Below are 21,607 nucleotides of genomic sequence, written 5' to 3'. Positions count from 1 at the left end.
GCTAATGATAGGGTTCCACAAAATCAAAAACTTGTCATCTTCTTCTTTGACCTGTCCCATTCATTCCTTTTCTTAAGTAGATTTCCTCAATCTGTTCTTCTCAAGATTCTTATAACCTTCAGTCAACATAAAGGCTGAGGATTATGGGAAATTGGGATCCAATAGATTTAAAGGGGATCAGATTGGAGGCAGCTGGTTTAATGCATGGACAATTTGTACTGATGTTGAATTCTAATCTATGGCTTTACTTTTGTCACATTGGTATCCCAGAGAGTCTGTACATTTGTCTTTGATGGTTAGGATTCAGATTCTCTGGTTTAATACATCCCTCATTTTGTCTTTTGGACAAGCGTATCCAATGGCAAATTGCTGCTTTTGTCACACTGTTGATAAATGCACAATAAGAATAAAATCAGATGTAGAACTTTAGCCACAGGCATTAATGAAGTAAAATGTGACTCATGACGTCATGACCCAAACTTCCCCCCTTACATATCTGGATGTGACATCACAAAGCAAGTAGGAAGAAGTGCATTGTGATGCTATCATTGTGTTGGTATCATTGTGACTACCTGTGGAGGCTTCTGGTTTTTAGCATTAGCAATAGCACTTCGACCAGGGGTGTCAAACTTGATTTCATTGAGGGCTGCATCAGGGGTGTGTTTGACCTTTGTGTGTGTGTGTGTGTGTGTGTGTGTGTATGTGCAGGGTGGGTGTGGCCAGCTCAACATCACTTGTGTTGGAAGCGCCACGCAGCCCTCCCAACCTCCGTTTTTGCTGGCAGAGACACCGCAAGTCCTTCACTGTTCCCGAGGCATCCCTGTGGGCCAGATCTAAACACCTCACAGGCCTTGAGTTTGACACCCCTAACTTAGATTTATATATCACCCAGGGGTTGGTTTCTCGCCCCGTTCCAACCGGTTCGGTGCACGCATACGTACTAGCGCCTGTGCGATGCTCCAGCTGCTCCTGGAGGATTGCGCAGGCGCTGTATGTATTCTGCGCATGCGTGGAAGCGCAGAACCCGTCAAAACCGGGTAAGAAACGCGGGCGGGCGGGTGGATCCTTTGGCATTCCTGGAAGTTACTTACTTCCGGGTTCGCCGACCAACCGGTTCGCGGTGACCGCCGCGAACCGCCTGAAACCCACCCCTGATATCACCCCATAATCCTTACAGTACTGTTTGGGCAGTTTACAATGTCAGCCTATTGCCCCCAACAATCTGGATTCTCATTTTACTGACCTTGGAAGGATGGAAGGCTTAGTCTACCTCAAACTCCTGGCTGTGGGCAGAGTCAGCCTGCAATACTGCATTCCACTCACTGTGCCACCTGGGTTTTATTTAAATAATTGTGTATGCATTAATTATATATTCAAAGATATTTATCTTGTTTCTCCTGCTGTTTTGGGTATTACCATCAAACATTACCACTGGAAGAACTATTGCTTTAACAAATCTTTTGTTTTTTTTTGTCATTGAGATATCCTTACCTTTCATAATTCTCTTTATGTTTGGCATTACCTTTATTCCTAGGATTAATTTCTTTTAATTATTCACTGCAGTGCCCATTTTTATTTATTCCTGAGCCCAAGTAATCACTGCCTTCAGTTTTTTTGGTTTTCAGCTGAAAATCTAAGGACTAAATGTTCAGGTTAACATTTATTTATTTATTTGTTTGTTTGCCAAACATGTACAAGATAACAAGTATAGGTAGGAACATAAACATGAACAAAGGAAGTAAATACAGATAAATGGGGACAGTAAGATAGGGACGGTAGGCATTATGAGCTTATGCACGCCCCCTTTACGGACCTCTTATGCGGTGAGATCCACAGTAGGGTTTGAAGCTGTAACAACGGAGTCGGGTAGAGCATTCCAGGCATTGACCATTCTGTTGCTGAAGTCGTAATTTCTGCAATCAAGTTTGGAGCAGTTTACCTTGAGTTTGTATTGATTGTTTGCCCATGTATTATTGCGGTTGAAGCCGAAGAAGTCATTGACAGGCAAGATGTTGTAGCAGAGAATTTTGTGTGCTTTGTAGCAGAGAATTTTGTGTATTATGCTTAGATCGGACTTCAGGTGGTGCAGTTCCAGATTGTCCAGGCCCAAAATTTCAAGCCTGGTAGCATAGGGAATTCTATTGTGAGTAGAGGAGTGGAGTACTCTTCTCGCGAAATACCTCTGGACCCACTCAGTCGTGTTAATAACATTACTCTTGTTTCCTTAAAACTCAGTTGGAAAGGACGTTTTCTAAAGAGGCTGATTGTTTAAACCAGTGGCCCTCAATCATTTGGGCACCAGGGACCAGTTCCGTAGAGAGATATTTTTCCACGGACCAGAGGGAGCATGATTTCATGTGCTGCCTGCACCCTGTGGATGGGGCTTCACTTGGTTGCACGACCTGGTTTCTGGAATCCCCCAGACTGGTGCAAGTCCATGGACCGGAGGTTGTGGACTCCTGATTTAAACCCCATCTTACATTTCCCACAGTTCTCCAGGACAGCAGTAGACATGAGAAAATTAAAATGGTGGCTCTAATAATTGGTACTTCTCAGAGGGGCAGTGAGGGGCATAATCCTTGACTTCTGGAGTATGATGGGATCTGTCATCAATCCACAGTTGGTGATACAGTCTTCAGATTTATTGAAGAAGGGAGGCTATATTGGTGTTCTTGCAGTTAATTGATTGTGCCTCTTGAATTCATTTGTTAACAGGACTAGAACTTTACCAGTAATTAGCAACTGTGTCAAGGACGCATCGAAGAATAAAGGGGAGGCAGATACAGGTAGTCCTCAGGTTACAACCATTTGTTTAGTGGCCATTCAAAGTTAAAACAGCGCTGAAAAAGGTGCCATGACTATTTTTCACACTTAACAACTGTTGTAGCATTCCTATGGTTACATGATGGAAATTTGCACGCTTGGCAACTGGTATGTATTTATGATGATTACGGTGCCCAAGGGCTCACCTTTTGTGACCTTCTGATATGTAAAATCAACGGGGAAGCCACATTCACTTTACAACTGTGTCATTAACCTAACAACTGTGGAAAGAGAGGTCGTAAAAAGGAACAAAATTCACTTAACAACAGTCTTGCTTAGCAAGAAATATTTGGGGCTCAGTTGTAAGTTGAGGACTCTGTGTGTGTGTGTGTTTGTGCATGTGAATGTGAGAGAGAAAGAAAGGGAGAGAGAAAGAGACATAGAGAGAAAAAGGGAGTGGGAGATTTAACTGGAATTTTTCATTTCTCTGATTTATTTTTTCTTACGCCTAGGGAACTGACTGTTTATTTTATTTGTTGGCAGGAGAAGGAAGGCTATTATTTTTTCCCCTACACCATGTACTAATTACTATTTCTCTTTCTTTAAAGGAGAATTGGATTTCTATTTTTGGCATCTCATCAGACTTCTTCATCCTGCCAAAAAAAGCATGCTGTTTTTTTTAAAATACATGATGTGCACATTGAGACGTCTTTCTGTAGTTTCAGCACCACCAGGATAACATCTGGGCAACAAGAACCTGACTGGCCATTTGTACCAAGGTTCACTGTGTACAATAAAAAGCAAGAAATTTACCACAAAAAATCTTAGGTCAGAAAAGCTAATAGGAAGAGATTGGAGTTCTCTGTTTCTGATTGGCTATTTGGCAACTCATTTGCACTGTGACCATCTTATCCCCAGGAAGTTTTCTGGAATAAGAAATGATTTTTTCCCCTAAAATACGTCACTGTGTGACAAGAGCTTCCACAGAACACCGTGTCACAGTATCAGTTGTTGGGATATAAATAGAATACTCATCTGAATGCAGTCTAAAGTTCGCAATCTTAATTAGGAAGGAAGCGCCATTAATTTCACTGAAACTCATTTCCTATTTTCCTTTATCTTAGCTGAATTTAAAGTGCAATTTCGTGGGCTGTCTATTGTGCCTCTGATTTCTTTCCTCGTTTCTTCTTTGGTTTGGTTGTATTCTTAGCAGGTTTTTCAGCACTCCATCCATTTTCTCCTCCTTTTCAAGTTCTCCTGTGTCTCTTATGAAGCCAGGTTGCTAAAACTTTCAGATCAAGTTCCTTACATGGGTCCCAGTGAATATTGTTGGTTCTCTCCAAAATACATGGCAAACTGATGTCTTCTTAAAGGATGTGAGAATTGCCTTAAATGTATGATTCTTCCAAGACCCAGTCCATCTTGCTCAATCATTTTATTTTTGTCCAGTTGAAGTATCCCTCACCATTTTTCTCTGTTCCCTTTCTTTCTTCCATTAAAACACAACTAGGAGACGTGGGCCTTTAATATTATGGCAATAATTTTGAACCAAGACAGTAGTGCTAATTGAATAAACAAATGAGCCATCGTTTTGTGTGATCCAGCCTATTTAGCAATTTTGGATTGAGTTTCTTTTAGTAGTTCCTCTTTACTTTCTCATTTGAAAATTAAAAGAAAAAGATTGATTTCTGCATCATTCCCAGAAAAGAAAGGAAAAAGATTGTAAAGGAAATTAGTGTCTATGTTTGTGTACTTTTCAGATTTCCAAGATTTTGTCAATGCAGCTTTATAATAGAGTTAACTTAGGCAGTCCTATTTTCTGTGTAGTCTACCTGGTGAGGGTGACAGAGGTTATGAGTTCTGATAGTAGTTCTGTCAGGTAAATCAGATTTAATTACAATTGTCCTTGGTGCTCAACTGCTTTGAAATTCATTGAATTTGGTACTCAACACATTTTGACGTGAAAATTTTGTCCCGGTACTCATTGTTTGTTTGGTACTCAATGCACAAGCTAGAACTTGTCGGCTGCCTTGTGGCTCACTAGATTATTTCTTATGGGAAAAAAATTGTTTAGTATTCATTGCTTTTGGTATTCATTGTGCTTCCCGGAACCAGTTAATGATGAGTACTGAGATAGTCCAAAACAATAGCATTTTGGAAGAGCATTTTGTTTAGCTGCAATTCTCTATCTTCTCACGTTATTCACCACATCCATCACATTATTTCCGAGCATAGCAGGAATTAAGAGCCTTTTTCATTAAGTGCCAGGAGAGACAGATTTCATTCAGACTTTGCAGAAACAGCATGGAAACAGCTCCTGGCTGGACTAGGCAGGATTGGACCTGGTTAGTACTTGGATGAGAAACCAACAGAAAATGCCAGAGCTGTGGATTAGTTGGAAAATTGAAAATCATCCCAGAAGAAGGCAACGCCAAGATACTTCCTCTGGTTGCTGGATACGTCCATGTAGATGTCAGGCGCTAAACTTGACTTGAAGCCTTTACATTCAAATGCAAATAGGATCCATTTCTTATTAGTTTAATTTAAAACCTTGTATCAATTACCTCCCATCATTCTATGCAATAGAATACCCAATTAGACACCCAATTTATGTCCAGGTATATATTTTTAGGACAAACCTTAACCCTCTGTTGGTTATCTTTGAGAAGTCCTGGTGAAGCGGGGAAGTGTCAAAACAGGAGAAAAGCAAAAATGAATCTCTTCTTCAAGAAAGAGAATAAAAAGATCCCTCTAATTACCCAACAGTGAACTTATCAACATCTGGAAAGATGTGAGAGGAGATAATAAATTAGCCAAATTGCCACACCTTGTTTGAGAAGGATACAACTGTGATGGACAAGTGGAGTGGGTGGATAAAATTTAATTTGATTTCAGCAATGCTTTTGACAGAGTTTCACATGGCATGTTCTCTTACAACCTGTTAAAATATGGTGTAACTAATACTTCAGTAAAATAGATTCACCACTGGTTTGCTTTTTAGAGAATCTGTCCTGATGCCTCAACACTGTCGCCCCCACCAGCCCTCCATAAGCCTCCTAGAAGCTATGCATGTAATTTTTTTTTAACGAAAAACGGGCCTGTTTTTGCAAAAAACTGGCCATTTTCTGCTCCTTTTTTGGGGGGGGGCAGCCCCTAGGAACACTCTGCAAGCCTCCTAAAAGCTATTCATGCCTTTTTGGGGGGAAAAGAACGGGCCTGTTTTTGTGAAAATTGGGCCATTTTTGGGAGGTTTGGAGAGTGCAAAAAATCTTTTTTTTTAAATTTTCCTCTTCAAAACCTTGGTCTGTTTTATACTCCAGTGCGTCTTATACTACTTGACTTTTGAGATGAAACTTGATCGCATCTAGGGCAGCAAATGGTGTGCAGCAAGACTTTCAAAGTGCCCCTTGTTTGTGTAATAATTCAATAGCGGGATCCACAGAATACTAGAATTGTGAAGTTGAAAAAGACTAACTGGCCTATTAACAATTTCTATTGTTTTTGAACTTATTTCCCTATGCAAAGACTCCTGTTCTTCCCAACAGTTATGAGGATACCTGACAAGAATAATAAAGATATAATTCTTTTCTGTGGTAATGGAAGGCATATATTGATTTTATTCTTTCATTCTTTTTGGGACTACTCTGCAGGTAATCCTCCACTTATGACTGGTTGTTTAGCAACGCTTCAGAGTTTCAACAGCTTCAGATGGGGCGTTTTATGGCCCCACGTAAAGTATTGCAGAGCCCTCCCTGTGGGTCACATGATCACATCCCAGGTGTTTGGCAATCTTCACATTTATGACTGGTTGCAGTATTCAGTAGTCGCATCACCAGTGGTGGGATTCAATTTTTTTCACTACCGATTCTGTGGGCATGGCATGGCTTGGTGGGTGTGGCAGGGGAAGGTTACTGCAAAATCCCCATTTCCTCCCGATCAGCTGGGACTCAGGAGGCAGAGAATAGATTAGGCCAGGGCCAGTCAGAGCAGTGGTGGGATTCAAATAATTTAACAACCGGTTCTCTGCCCTAATGAACGGCTGGGTGGGCGTGGCTCAGTGGTCATGTGACTGGTGGCCATGGCCAACTCAAAGTCACTCATGTCAATGGGTGCTTCGTCTTAGCAGTTGCAATGTAATAAGGGTTAACGGGAGAGGCAGTTTCTGTAAGCAGGGCAATAAAGATTAGGCTAGAATTAAAACCAGAATGTTTCCTTCCTGCCTTCCTGACAGAATTAGCCCTGTAAAGTGGAAAGAAACAAAAGGAGATTTTTTCCAACAACCGGTTCTCCAAACTGCTTAAAAAGTTAACAACCAGTTCTTCCGAATAGGTGCGAACTGGCTGAATCCCACCACTGAGTCAGAGGTTATATTTACCGGTTCTCCGAACTACTAAAATTTCTGCTACCGGTTCTCCAGTCAAAACCTGCTGAATGCCACCTCTGCACATGACCACAATTTATTTTGCTGGGTTTTGTTGTCTTTTTGCTGGTTTCTGCCAAAATCTCTCATTTATTTAGGAGAATGTGTTGCACTTATTATATGGTCATAAAATCAGGTCTGGTCATGTGAGAGCCTTGACTTGCAACCTTCATGACTTACCTCCCGAAATTCTGGTCCTATTTGTAGTCGTAAGTCAAGGACTTCCTATATTCAAAAAGATTTTCCCAAGCAATTGCTCTTCAGATGCACAGAATTTCAGTGCCTGTAATTCAGAACTGGAGTTCTGAATTCTTTAGTGAATAGATCTAGGTAGTTTTTTTTTTAAGTTGCTGTACAGCTGGAGGTTCTTTAATCAGGCAGATCATGTAAATATTAAGCCACTGTTTTGTTTCAGTTGTTTTGCTAATCTGCAGTCAGATGCAAGTTGACATTGGCTGTGTACTAAGTCCAGTTTGTTTAGCAATGATTTATTTCAGAGATGTTCACACTGAGTTCCAAATGCTGTAAGCTGCCCTTTAAAGTCTTAAATTTTTAATTTCTTTTTCTTAATATTTTTTTATTTTTCCCTTTCAAATTCATTCACAAATATACATTCTTATAGTTGCTATTTAACCTTTGTCATTAATCTCTATAATTATTTTTACAAATACAGTATATACAATACATTTTGGGTCACTTTCTTGCCACCCCGTGCCTCCATCATATTTTGCAACAACCTTGCTCCTTCTATCTTCTCAACCTCCCTTCTCTGCCTTCTTTTTTCTTCCTGTCCTTCCTCCTTTCTTCTTCCCCTCTCTTTCCCCCACTCCTCCCATCTCCTCCTCCTTACCCTCTCTCCTACTCTTAATTCCCCACCCTTACTTCCTCTGCTTTCCCCTTTCTTCCTTTCCCTCCTCATCCCCCCTCTTAAAATTTTAATTTCTAATGTGGCAAAAAGATGGGGATATAATCATATTGAATATATTTAAATTTAGATACTTATAGGATAAAATAAGAATTAGCCTTTATTGTTGCCCTATTATAGATATATATATTTTGATGGGGGAGGAGGGAGGCGACCTTTTGCATGTCAATCAAATATCTCAAGTATGCCCGTTAGCCCAGAAAATCTGGCCACTCTTGGTCAGTTGCATAAATCATAATTGGCTGGCTTCATATAACATTTTAAGTTGTTAAGTTAAGTTGTCTAAATTATAGTGTCTCTGTTAAAAATCATATTAAACCCAAGCCAGATAGAACACACTGTGGCTTAGTGAGATGATTAAATCAGTCATTTCAGCAACCTAAACAAGGTTCAGGGCGAAACTATCTTTTCTTGCTTTTTACTCATATGGCTCCAAAGAGCTACCTTTTAAGACAGCTTGAAGAGAAATCCTTGGGAGCCAGAACTGTCTTGCAATTCCCATCCTTGATCTTGTCATGTCTCGTTTATTTATACTTGCAGAGTTCTCCGTCTCTGGAGAGTAGGAGCGCATATCAACCAATGTGCTGTAGTGCTTAAGAATTTGGACTGAAGCTGAGGGGAATGAAAGACCACCCTCAGTTATGGAAAACATTTGGATGAATTCTGGCCAGCTATCGTCAGTCCATGAGCTTTATAAGTAGGGATGACTTATGAGTAGATTTGACCTTCAACGTCTCGTTGGTGACCAATGTTCCCTCTAATTTTTTTTTCAGTGAGTAGAAAAATATAGTGTTTGAGTGGCACATTTTCACGCCTGAGCACCTGAATTTTTTTCACAGATGTCACCCAAGACAACAACGAAACCAGTGTTATTTGAAACTCAAAGTTATGTTTATTCAAGGCACCCACTAAATTAAAAGTGTTATATAATATCAGTATCACTTATAATACTGCAAGTCTGCAATATTAAAATACTTATATAGTGTTTATGGTAATGTACACTGTTATTCACTGAAATAAACCTTCTGAATTTCTTTTCTTGATACAAATCAGCCCTGAGTTGCCTGTCACCATGGTGTCATTCCTTGCTTTGGCCTTACTGCCCCTCTCACTTTGCCCCTATCTCACTGTATTGTGTCCCTCCACCCCATTTCAAGGTTCTCCCCACTTTCTTTCCATCCACCCGGTCTGCCTTTACAGATCGGCTGCAACGCTTTGCCGGAACGAAAGCTCGGCAGGATCACTCCGACGGCGTGCAGCCAGAGGAGTGTGTGTGTGTGTGTGTGTGTGATGGGGTAAGGGGCAGTGAAGAAGCTAGATATATCCGAGGCACCAAGATTTGGAAGAGGTAAATTAAAAACAAAGTTTTTTGCATACAGCAGGCCTCCCAAACCCTCTGCACAGCTCATTTTTTTGTGAAAAATGGGAAATGCAGAGTGTTTGAGAGGCCTGCAAAGTGCTCCTGGGGGGGGGGGACGAGCAAAAAACAGCCTGTTTTTTTTGCAAAAATGGACCTTTTTTTGCAAAAAAACGGCATCATAGGATTTGGGAGGCTTGTAGAGTGCTCCTGGGGGCTGGCGGGGGGGAGCAAAAACGAGCAAAAACTGGCCTGTCTTTTGCTCATTTTTGCCCTCCCCAACCCCCAGGAGCACTTTTCAGGCCTCCCAAAGCCTCTGCACGTCCATTTTTGCGAAGTGGGCAGGGTTTCAGGAGGCCAAAAATGCTGTATTCAGTGTATAACACGCATCCAGATTTTCACCCTCTTTTTTGGGGGGTGGGAGGAAGGTGCGTCTTGTACTCCGAAAAATATGGTATATTGTGGAGAAAATTGTGCATCACTTGCACCCCTGGACGATGGGATGAAATAACAGTAAGCCAGAATGCACTGCAATACGCCATAATAAAGTTTGTCTGGTTTGAGCTTAGTGAAATGTGAATCCAATCATTGTGATTTGTTCAATAAACCATCTTCGGAAATGTTAACATGATATTTCAATCTTCTCGGAACCTGGGAAAGACCTGTAATCCCCTTTCTTCTTCAATCTTCGTGAAAATTTTGTGTTCTGATACTGAAGGTTGTTACGACTATCCAGAGGTGGATGCTTTCATTTTTAGAATCTAGTTTCTTGGAGTTGCTGAGGGAGAGAGTTCTTATTTCTCTTGCTGTCCAACCTTTGATGGGCAGGAGAACCAAATGGTCCATTTCCTTGATAACAGAGTAATATGCTGATGTTTAGTGCTTGCTTTGTTTTTCAAAGTGCCTTCCTCTGTCCCATGGTCTTTTTAGGCTCTTCAGTGCAGCTATCTTCAAATAGAAGAGAGTAAAAAAAAATCCTGCCATGGAAAACTGCTAAATAACAGTTCATTAGGACATGCAGTGTGGCACCTTCAATTGGATTTATGTATTTAATAAAACACTAAATGTTTTAATCAGATCACATATCACTGTGCTAATTCAGGCACTAATACTCTCCTGTCAATTTCTGCAGTCACTACCATATTTTTATTCCAACATCATAGTCTAGCCGTTTTCGCATTTTGTCCTTTTCCTTTCGCAGCCATGTGCTTATGCTTGTACTGCCTGGTTAGCAACTATTAAAGATACAACAGGGCATCAAATTGATTTACTAAAGATAGATTTGGGGAAAGGAGTTTCCAGAGAGGGTTGGTATTTCAATAGCACATCAGAGATTCGGGGAAGAACTGAATGTCCCTTACTCCATCCCAACCCTTTTTGTCTTAATCGTCAGCAGGAGCATCTCCAGGAAAGTGTCAAAAATTCACAAAGAAGCTGACAGCCATGTGAACAAACCTCGCCCCTTCTTTAACCTAGATCATAACACTCATGGCTTCCATCTTGACTTTTGTTGATCTCCCTCACACACCTTGCTCTTCAGACGTTTAGGCCAAGATACAAAATCTTTAAGCCAAAGCTGTATGCTTTCTCTTGATTCCATACTCTCTTCCTTCAACTGATGAGCCTCTCCTGTCCTCTGGATCCTACTACAGAGAGAGATGGGCTGCTGGGCTCAACTTCTCGACAGAACTGAATGTTCTGCTTCTTTGGCTTCGCTCAGCTTCATCCACAGAAACAAAGGAGTCGTCCCAGGGGAAATCATAATTATATCATGCTCATTTGTAAACATTTGTTGCTCTGCTAGCCAGGGTGGAGCTAAAATTAGTTCCATGTAGCCAAGAAAAAAAGTACTTGTAAACGGAAAAGGAAAGAACTTTTCCTCCTCCTTTCTATTTCAGGCTGAGGATTGGCAGAAGTGATTGATACAGAAAGGAATGAGATGATGTAGTACGGTGATGGCTAAACATTTTTGCCTCACGTGCCAAAAGTGGGAGGAGAACAGGGGGATCGTGCACGGGCATGCCACACCCATAATGCCATGCTCACGACCCCCAGCGTGCATGCGTGCATGACTAGCCGCGCGAGCGATTGTGGGTGCGCCTCGGTACACTCACGTTACATCTATCCTCCGCGAGCTGCTCTGGCTGCCTATTGGTCTCCGGATACGCTTCAAGGTGCTAGTCGTCACTTATAAAGCCCTACATGGTATTGGACCTGGGTACTTGAGAGACCGCCTTCTGCCAATTACCTCCCATAGACCCATTAGATCCCACAGATTGGACCTCCTCCGAATTCCATCTGCAGGCCCTGAGTCCCTCCAGGAATAGGGCGGCATACAAGTCGAATAAACCAACCAACCAACCAACGAACCAACCAAACCAACCATAACCCCCCCCCTCCGCTTTTGGTGTGATTTTTCATCCTCCCCAGGCTCCAGGGGCTTTCTAGGAGCCTGGGGAGGGTGAAAACAGCCTCCTCCCCTGGAGCCCCTCTGGGGGCGTCAGGAGCTTCCCTGAAGCCTCCGGAACGTGAAAAACCAGCCCTATGGGCAAGCCGGAAGTTCAGGAACAGACTTCCAGTTTGCTCATAGGGCTGTTTTTTGCCCTTCAGAGCCTTCAGGGAAGCCTCCTGAAGGCTCCTGAGGGCAAAAAAACGACCCTACAAGCAAACCAGAAGTCCATCCCTGAACTTCCGGTTTTCCTGTAGGGCCAGTTTTTCGCGCTCCGGAGGCTTCAAGGAAGCCTTCAGTGGGTGAAAAACTGCGTCAAAAGAAGGCCGAAGTCAGCTGGCCAGCACAACGCCTCGTGTGCCCTAATGAATGGCTCCATGTGGCACCTGTGGCATGCGTGCCATAGGTTCGCCATCACGGATTTAGTTGTAGAGAACCAGTAACTTGGACCAGGGGTAGTAATCACTTACCTTCCCTACTGGTTTGCAAATGGCGCGTGTGCCACGTGTGTCCATGCACTCCGCGTTCTGTGCATGCGCTTTGCCTAAAAAAAAAAGGCATAAATGGGATGCCATAGAGCCGGGGCGGGTGGGCGGAGCCAGCTATTATTTCCACTATGGATTCGGGCAAACCAGCCCAATATGTACCACCACTGTCTTGGACCCTACAAATCTCCCACAATTTTCAACCTAGACCCAACTACCTGCCTGATTAGACGACCCTTCGATAGGCAGATCAAAATATGAACCAAAGGAATTTCATATATTTGTAAATATAGTGACCCGTCTCTAAATATTTGCAATAAACCAATGACTCACCGAGCAGATACGGGTTTTAGCAGAATACAGAATCCCTGCGTGGATTAATTTGAACTGGTTGTGAGTGTGTGTAGATGGAAGTTTCTGTCCTCTCTAGAACTGCATTTTCCATTCAGTATCTGTTACAATTCTGACTTTGCTTTCTTACAGGTTGAACATACTGTTGGCTGGGATGAATCCCTTCTACTTCCATGCCTTGAATGTAGTCCTGCATTGCCTTGTGACGCTTGTGCTGATGTATACTTGTGACAAAACTGTTTTCAAGGATAGTGGCCTGGCTTTTGTCACAGCTCTATTTTTTGCTGCCCATCCCATTCACACTGAGGCCGTAAGTATGCGAGATCACTTTAAGCTACAAATACAATCCCATTTCGTGGAAGTTTAGATCTTGCCAGTTATAGTCTCTCCTGTAAAGATAAGGGTAATATTGGCTTCATTAAAAAACTTAATATCTTCTCAATATTTGTGATAGATCTTTGAGGGCACTTAAGACTTTAGATCCATTCTAACGTAGAGCAAGTTTTCTTAGAAATAAATCCTATGTATTTCAGTGAGACTTTTTTTTCATACCAGTTTGCCTCCACACTTTGAAAATAATTTTAATTAACTGCCTCTATCAATATTGTATAAGGGACAGGGTGGCTCAGTGGCTAAGATACTGAGCTTGTCAATCAGAAAGGCCGGCAGTTCAGCGGTTCAAATCCCTAGCGCCGTGTAACTGAGTGAGCTCCCGTTACTTGTCCCAGCTTCTGCCAACCTAGCAGTTCGAAAGCATGCAAAAATGCAAGCAGAAAAATAGGGACCACCTTTGATGGGAAGGTAACAGCGTTTCATGCACCTTCGGCATTTAGTCATACCGGCCACATGACCACAGAGACGACTTCAGCTCTTCGACTTTGAAAAGGAGATGAACACTGCCCTCTAGAGTCGGGAACGACTAGCACATATTTACTATCTTTACTATCAGTAATGTTAATTAAAAAAGGCCAAGTGTTTCATGGAAGAATAACGAGAAGTTTAAAAAAATAATCACACAGTGTTTTTTAAAATATACTTTAAATGAAGACGTGCAAAATTAAGTAACGTGGGAATAAACTGTTTTGGAAATTCTGAAACTTTCCACACGATGCTGGATCTGAACCTTGCTTTTTCCCAGGAGTTGGTTTTGTGGTTTCTGGGAATAAATTATCTGAACCAGAAATGGCTCACGGTATACTAGATATAACATTTCAGATAAAACAGGCCTATTTTGAAGCTAGATCTCATCCAGGTCATCTTGAATCACATTTGCTTTGGAAAATCCTTAACCCCCCAAAATGGCCTCCTGTATCGTTTAGTTAGGTTTTGTTTTGGGAAAAATAATCTGTATTATAGGTACCATACAAAATGTTGGAAATGTTCCTCACACAGATGGATTTATAAATCTTAATTTTAAAAATGATTTGGCACTACACGCTTATATCAAAATATAAGCATACTGAGCAGTTACATAATGATTTTTAAGCTTATCTGAAATCAAATCTCTATTAACTCAGCCCTATTTTGTTAGAGGATTCAGAACAGGCTATATAGTATATACAACGATCCTGTAGAATAGGTTAATATTATGATTGAAGGAATGAAACTGAAGGAACATGAATGTCAGCTGGGTGACCTTGGTCCAGTGGTGGGTTCTGGATCCCATTGCAACGAGTACCCTGTGATGGGGCCAGGCACACGTGCTGCGCATGCATGCACCTGCCACCGCCCTGCAACGCCCCAGCTGCTTGGTGGAGGTTGCGCAGGCGCCGTATGCTGTGTGCGCATGTGCAATTGGGCCGCTTCCCTCAAAAAGCGGTAAGGAACGCGGATTGGCGGGCCAACGAGCCACCATTCTGGTATGGTAGCTGCTGCTCCCAGCTGCTACCGGTACACCCGTATCGGGCCATACCACCCGGAACCCACCACTGCCTTTGGCCAATCACTCCCCCTCAGCCCAACCCATCCCACAGGATTGTTGTTATGAGGGAACTAGGAGGAGGAAGAAGTGCTGGATTATGTTTGCCGCATTGAGTTATTTATAATAATTATAAAGGCAAGATTAAAAAAAAATTAAAAAAGAGAAACATTTGCATACAGCCATGTAATGAATTTATTTTGGGGATGATATTTAAATCACAAAGTGATTTAAAACATAGGGTTTTATTTAGTACACTAAGCTCTTACTAAGATTTTGTTATTTTTATCCAAGGAGGACAAGAAAGCGGGGAAGTCAAATTCCAAAACAACCAAATACATTTCTGGGAATTCTGCCATGTTTTTAGGAGGGAGTTTCGCTTTGGGACTTAATCCAACATTGTCTGTCAGGCCCTTCTGACGTGACCAGAAGCTGTGAATTCATGCATCTATTTCAATGATGGTTGAGCCGAAGAATCTGTTGGAAGACTGCCTCCTTATTAATCCAGAGTTTTTCAATTTGCAGCTAGACAGCAGGCATCCGTGATTCGAGCAAATACTTGAGCTGTGTCCACAAATTTGGTATCCCTTTTTAGCAAACCGTAAATACACTTAACGATTCCTTTTGTTAACACAAACTGAGTATTGATTCCTCACTTGTTTAAAAAAAAATTAAAGGAGTATTTCCTCCAGTCCTTAAAAAACAAATACAAGAGTTGCAAAGTTTCTCCTCTTCTTTTCCAGTCAGGCAATAGGTAAGACACAATTGGACATGTTGCAGTATGCATTGCTTCTATTGGGAATCAATGTTCCCTCTAATTTTTTTTCAGTGTGAGCGGAAAAGTATAGTGTTTGAGTGGTACATTTTCATGCCTGAGCACCTGAATTTTTTTCACAGATGTCACCTAAGACAACAACGAAATCAATGTTATTTGAAACTCAGTTATGTTTATTTAAGGGACCCACTTAATTAAAATGTTCTATAATATCAGTATGACTTATAATACTGCAAGTCTGCAATATTAAAATACTTGTATAGGGGATCCCCAGGATCCCCCGAAGAGATCAAATCACAACCAGTATGCCCCTTCTTGGTATATTGTTTTTATTTTCATTGAGTTTTTAAAAATGAGCATTATTTCATCCTTTTTTTGTTTATTTTTTATTGGTATCTGCAATTTGTGTTAATTCTGTTCATACATATAATATAAATGAAAAACCCAGCTCTCTTAAAAATCTTTTAAGTTCTTTGTGGTGCTCTCTTTAAGAATTGGCCAACTAATATTTCTGTTCCCCCAACTAATGCCAGGCAGAGTTAACTGAAAAAGTAATTTTTCATGAAAGGACATTTTCCTAGTATTTATGAATAACAGTTCATATTTATATCTGCTAGGTTTAGCAGAGGACGACCAATTATTCTAAAGCTATTATTGTTGCTTGTATCTCCTAATTTCAATATTTTTCTTGACACTCAGTATATCTTGCAACTATTTGCATTTGGCAAATAAATAGGGTAAGTGATTATGCTTTTTAAAGACATTTAAGTAATTGATAGTAATTAGTATTTTGCATGTTGTGTGCAAAAACTGAGTATTCCATACTGGGGGAGACATTCCCCAAAACACAGCAGGAACAAAAAAGATAACATTCCCTCCCCCTCTCCTAAAAACCTTTCAACTGGAAAGTTCACAATAATTACATGCACTAACCTCTTAAAGGAGCCGTTGCAAATACCCATTTTTTTACCGTTTTACTGAAATGTGAAAACTCAGGATAAATGTTTTTAATTCATTGCTAAGGAGGGAGGGGGCAGGGGGTGTTTATTGTTTACTACTTTATTGAGGGCTCCAGACCATCACGCTCCGTCTTGCAAAAAGCATGATCTCACACCCACTAAAAGCTCCCCCTCCGCCTCAGTTCATTATCCCTTTCTGCAGCCACTTTTCCTCCTCCCTCCCCAAGATTCACCTGCCAACACCAAGAGGAACAGGAAAAGAGGTGCCTTCTCTGCCCGGTGCCCCATACCACTGTGCCCCGAAAGCCAGCTGGAACCCCCCAAAGCGGCCGGTTAATTAGTTTCCCCACTTCAGTCAAGTGAAGCCTCTGCCAGGAGGGGGTGGGCGCAATCCAATCCGAATGGGAGCCAACAGCCGTCGCTCGTTCCCTGCTGGCTCTAGATTGTCCTGGGAACCGCCAAGTGTGAGCAAGAGAGGGCGGAAGACGCCCGCTTTCTCTCCCCCGCCGCCTAAGTCTGGCTGCGCAACCAACCACATAGCAAAACTTTCCCTCCCTCCGCCCCGAGAGTGGAGAGGTATAACTTCTGTGACATAAATCAGCCTGGATGTTCCGCAGCTTGGAGCAGAATCGGCAGGGACTCCAATCATTATGCAAAGAAAGCCCAGGAGCGCAAAAGTTAGCGCCGGGAGCAGAGAGTGGCCTCTCATCTAACAGGATCATGCGCGGCACTTGGAAACTGCTGCGCGATGTTTCCATATTACGTGTGCGGCCGCGCAGGCGCGCATCTTAGAAGGAACACTGTTGGGAATACCAACCTAAATGTATCTTCTAGGTCAGGGGTTCCCAACCTTGAGGACTTTAATTCTGGGAAATGAAATCCACCAGTCTTAAAGTTGCCAAGGTTGGGGACTCCTGTTTTACGTTGATATATAATCCTGGGATGAGAGAGAGCTATGGGGTTGGACTAGAAGACCTCCAAGGTCCCTTCCAACTCTGCTATTGTATTGTATTGTAGTCTAACCCGCTGCTCAGGCATTATACCTATACCATTCCAGACTGTCCAATCTCTTCTTACGATTCTACTACAGCATTTTGGGGAGAACAGAAACTTCTTGTATCTGACTACTGGTACTTTCTAGCTCTCTTCTGCCCCGACTTAAAGTTTCCCTTTAACTGTTTTGAAGATAATTAGAAGATATTCCTGTAAATTAGAAGGGATGTTTGCACAGATGTTAATGAAACACTGCAAAAGGCTAATTGATATTTCTGTTGACTGGTGCTTGGTTTGGAATGTTGTGGTGGCAGATGTGGGCTAATTGTAATGGTGTAATGGTTTGGGAATGAGGGATCCCTAAAATGCCTAAAATTATGTACTTTTGGAAGGGTGAAATCAAACTTTTCATTACAAGGAAGTCTTGAGTTTTCTAAGTACTTCCCGGGATTAATCAAGCAGCTTTTACATTCTCCCACTATTTAAATAGGATTAAGTGGGTGCTTATGTGTGTATATCATTAGATTTGGGGAAAGTTTACGGAAGCGTTCGTTGGAGAATACAGCACACTTGGATTTTTAAAAAAATCAAAATGAACAGAGTCCAGAGGGAAGACAAACAAACTTTAGCACAAGCCAAGTTTCAAAAGAAGTCTTTGGCGTTCAAGATACTTAGGGGAATTTATAATAAAGTGAATAAATGGTTAAGAAATTCACCACTTTGGGGGACACTGACAAAACTCTCAAGTCAGTGTAATGAACAGTTATGTATGATCTGGGAAATGCTTTATCTTTCACAGGAAAGCATCTGCAGAAGCAATGAAAACCAATCAAAATGGACACCACCTGTATGTTAGGACCTCCCCCTTTTCCATGCGTTGAGTGTAAGATGAGGAGGGGCTTCCAACATAGAGTTGGCATTTCTGACTGCTCCTATAGCCATGATGGGAAACCTATGGCACACATGCTGGGAGTGGCACACTGAGCCATCTCTATGGGCATGCGAGCCATCACCTGTTGTTCTTCTGGGTTCCGGCATGCTGACCAGCTGGTATTCAAGTGCACCGGAAACTGGAAGAGCAGCCACCCGGTGTGCAAGCATGTGCCGAACAACTGGTCTTATGGTTTCTGGCACGCATGCACACACGGAGACCAGCTGGCCAGTGCTCATGCGCACTCCGGAAACCAGAAGATAATCTTCCCAGCATGCACATGCGCACCGGGTGGATGCTTTTCCAGTTTTCGGCACACATCCGCGCGCAAGCGTGCTCCCGTTTTGGCATTCAGTGCCGAAAAGGTTCACCAACACTGCCCTATAGCGAAGTGTATCATAGAGAAGAATTACTGGGCTCACTTATGAGATCCAACCATGTCTGTATTTATTTACATATTACATTAGAAGAACACTTGGAATACTGGATCCAGTTTTGGTCGCCACGATGTAGAAAAAATGTGGAGACTCTAAAAAGAGTGCAGAGAAGAGCAACAAAGATGATTAGGGGACTGGAGGCTAAAACATATGAAGAACAGTTGCAGGAACTGGGTATGTCTAGTTTAATGAAAAGAAGGACTAGGGGAGACATGGTAGCAGTCTTCCAATATCTCAGAGGTTGCCACAAAGAAGAGGGAGTCAAGCTATTCTCCAAGGCACCTGAGGGCAGAACAAGAAGCAATGGGTGGAAATTAATCAAGGAGAGAAGCAACTTAGAACTGAGGAGAATTTTCCTGACAGAACAATTAATCAGTGGACAGCTTGCTTCCAGAAGTTGTGAATGCCCCAACACTGGAAGTCTTTAAGAAGATGTTGGATAGCCATTTGTCTGAAACGGCATAGGTTTCCTGCCTAGGCAGGGGGTTGGACTAGAAGACCCCCAAGGTCCCTTCCAACTCTGCTATTGTATTGTATTGTATTAACATTGGTAAATATTCAAGGCTTCCCATCATGCTTTACAGTTAATCCTTGACCTACCACCGTTTGTTTAATGGCCGTTCAAAGTTGCAACAGGACTGAAAAGAGTGACTTGTGACTGTTTTTCACACTGGTGCAGCATCCCCATGGTCATGTGATCAAAATTCAGATGCTTGGCAACTGGCTCATATTTCTGACGGTTGTAGTGACTCGGGGTTATGTGATCCCTTTTTGTGACCTTCTGACAAGCGACCTCAGTGGGGAAGCCGCGTCCACTTAACAACCGGGTTGCTAATTTAACAACTGCTGTGATTCATTTAACAACTGTGGCAAAAAAGATCATAAAACAGGACAAAATTCACCTAACCACTATTCCGCTTAGCAACATAAAATGTTGTGGTCATACGTCGAGGAATATCTGTACTGAAAACCACAAGGGATGGATAAAGATGATTGAGGTAAGCATTTATGAAAGCCTTCTCTAGAAAGCTACCTGAACAACCCCACCTGTTCTTCTTTTGGATGGCATTCGGAAGAATAGTTTCTGTTAAAATATTCTGCAGATTTTTTATCACTATGACCATACAGTATCGTCACTAAATACCTTGGCAGTATTTATCCTACAGGTGGTTCTTGATTTATGGCCACAATAGGGAAAATTTGATGTTAAGTGATATGGTCTTTAAGTGAGGCAGTAGATGACTGCTTCCGATTTTACAGCCTTTTTTGATGGGGACATTACACAACTCACTCTTGGTCATTAGGCGAGATGTCACATGACTGTGGCTTGCAGTCTTCCCTGCTGGCTTCCCCATTGACTTTGCTTGTGGAAAGCCAGCTGGAAAGATTACAAATGACGATCCCATGACTGCAGGACACTGTCGTAAGTGCAAGCCAAACACCTGGATTGTGATCACATGACTGCAGTGCTGCTGCAACATTCATAAGTTTGAGAACTGGTTGTAACTTGTAAGTCACTTATTTCATTGCTGTTGTTACTTGGAATGGTTCCTAAATGAATGCTCATAAGTTGAAGACTATAATATATTCGGCGTGGCGCAGTGGTTAGAGTGCAGTACTGCAGGCTACTTGTGCTGATCACCGGCTGCCAGCAGTTTGGCAGGTCGAATCTCACCAGGCTCAAGGTTGACTCAGCCTTCCATCCTTCCGAGGTGGGTAAAATGAGAACCCAGATTGTTGGGGGCAATATGCTGACTCTGTAAACTGTTTAGAAGCGGTATATAAGTAAGTGCTATATATACACATTATTTGCAGGAGTTTTAACATTTAGTCTTGTTTGATTGCAACTGCTAACTTATTTTGCCTTTCTCTCTCTCTTTTTTTTTTTAGGTAACGGGTATAGTCGGCAGAGCAGATGTTCTGGCCTGTCTATTATTTCTTTTGGCTTTTCTCTCCTATAATAGGTACCTGTCTTTTATCTTAGAATTCTTGCTGCTTTTAAATAAAACATGCGAACCTTTTGGATCTATTTTATGTTGACAACGCCGACTCCTTCCTTCATGGTCTCCCTTTTTCCCCTCCCTTCTTTCATCGAATGACTGGGGAATTAAGGAAAACTGAATTACATTATACCGAAACGTTGATTTAAAGACCCACAGGATACTTAGATCTGGCCCGCGGGGCCACCCTGGAAATAGCAAATGACCACCCTGCGGTGCTTCTGCCAGCAAAAACAGGCTCCAGAGCTCCATTTTCATCTGCCATGGCCTCCTGCAACCCTTTGCCAGTGAAAATGGCAGCTCTCCAGAGCTCCATTTTCAGTGGCAGAGTGCTTGGGCCACCACAGTCACCCCTCCCCCCGATATGAGAGATGTCATGCTGGCCATGCCCCATGGCCACTCCACACTCTCCCCCAGCCCCCTGAGGCCACAGCCCTGATGTGACAGGGGTGTCAAATCGAGTTTGATACCCGTCATTGAAGATATATGATACAGCCACATTTGCATCATAATTGCCCATGGTATATATTCTTGACTATCCGCAAAACTTGAAAATTTACCCCTAGTCACCCAGAGTTGTCCTCCTCTTCTCTACATCCTGATAGTCTTTGAATAGAAATTACAGAAAGGAAAAAAAGAGAAGAAAAATCCAATTTTAATGTGAATGGATTGTAAGATAATAACACGATTGTAAGATAATAACACGGCAATAGAGAGGAAACACAATTCCTCCTTGCCTATTTATACTGTGTTCCATATCTAACCCAGCCACTGATTTATTTATTCAATTTGTAAAGCCACCTTTTTGCTAGACGACTCTGGGCAATTATATAAATTCTTACAG

General features: G+C 42.1%; 1 protein-coding gene across 1 annotated transcript in view; it reads left to right on the top strand.

The window, feature by feature from the left end:
• Nucleotides 1-21,607, top strand: part of TMTC1 (transmembrane O-mannosyltransferase targeting cadherins 1) — a 172,609-nt gene that overhangs the window by 8,747 nt on the left and 142,255 nt on the right. Inside the window, exons 2-3 of the mRNA XM_087722949.1 lie at nucleotides 12,883-13,060; nucleotides 20,654-20,727. Coding sequence (XP_087579075.1) covers nucleotides 12,883-13,060; nucleotides 20,654-20,727 — 252 coding nt within the window. The remainder of the gene's footprint in view (nucleotides 1-12,882; nucleotides 13,061-20,653; nucleotides 20,728-21,607) is intronic.

Source organism: Thamnophis sirtalis, unplaced genomic scaffold (assembly GCF_051295495.1).
Source record: "Thamnophis sirtalis isolate CommonGarterSnake01/CBP01778 unplaced genomic scaffold, rThaSir2_p1.2 scaffold_9, whole genome shotgun sequence".
Taxonomy (NCBI): Eukaryota; Metazoa; Chordata; class Lepidosauria; order Squamata; family Natricidae; genus Thamnophis; species Thamnophis sirtalis.
The sequence above is the reverse complement of the archived record's forward strand: the minus strand, read 5'-3'. Positions and strand labels throughout refer to the sequence as shown.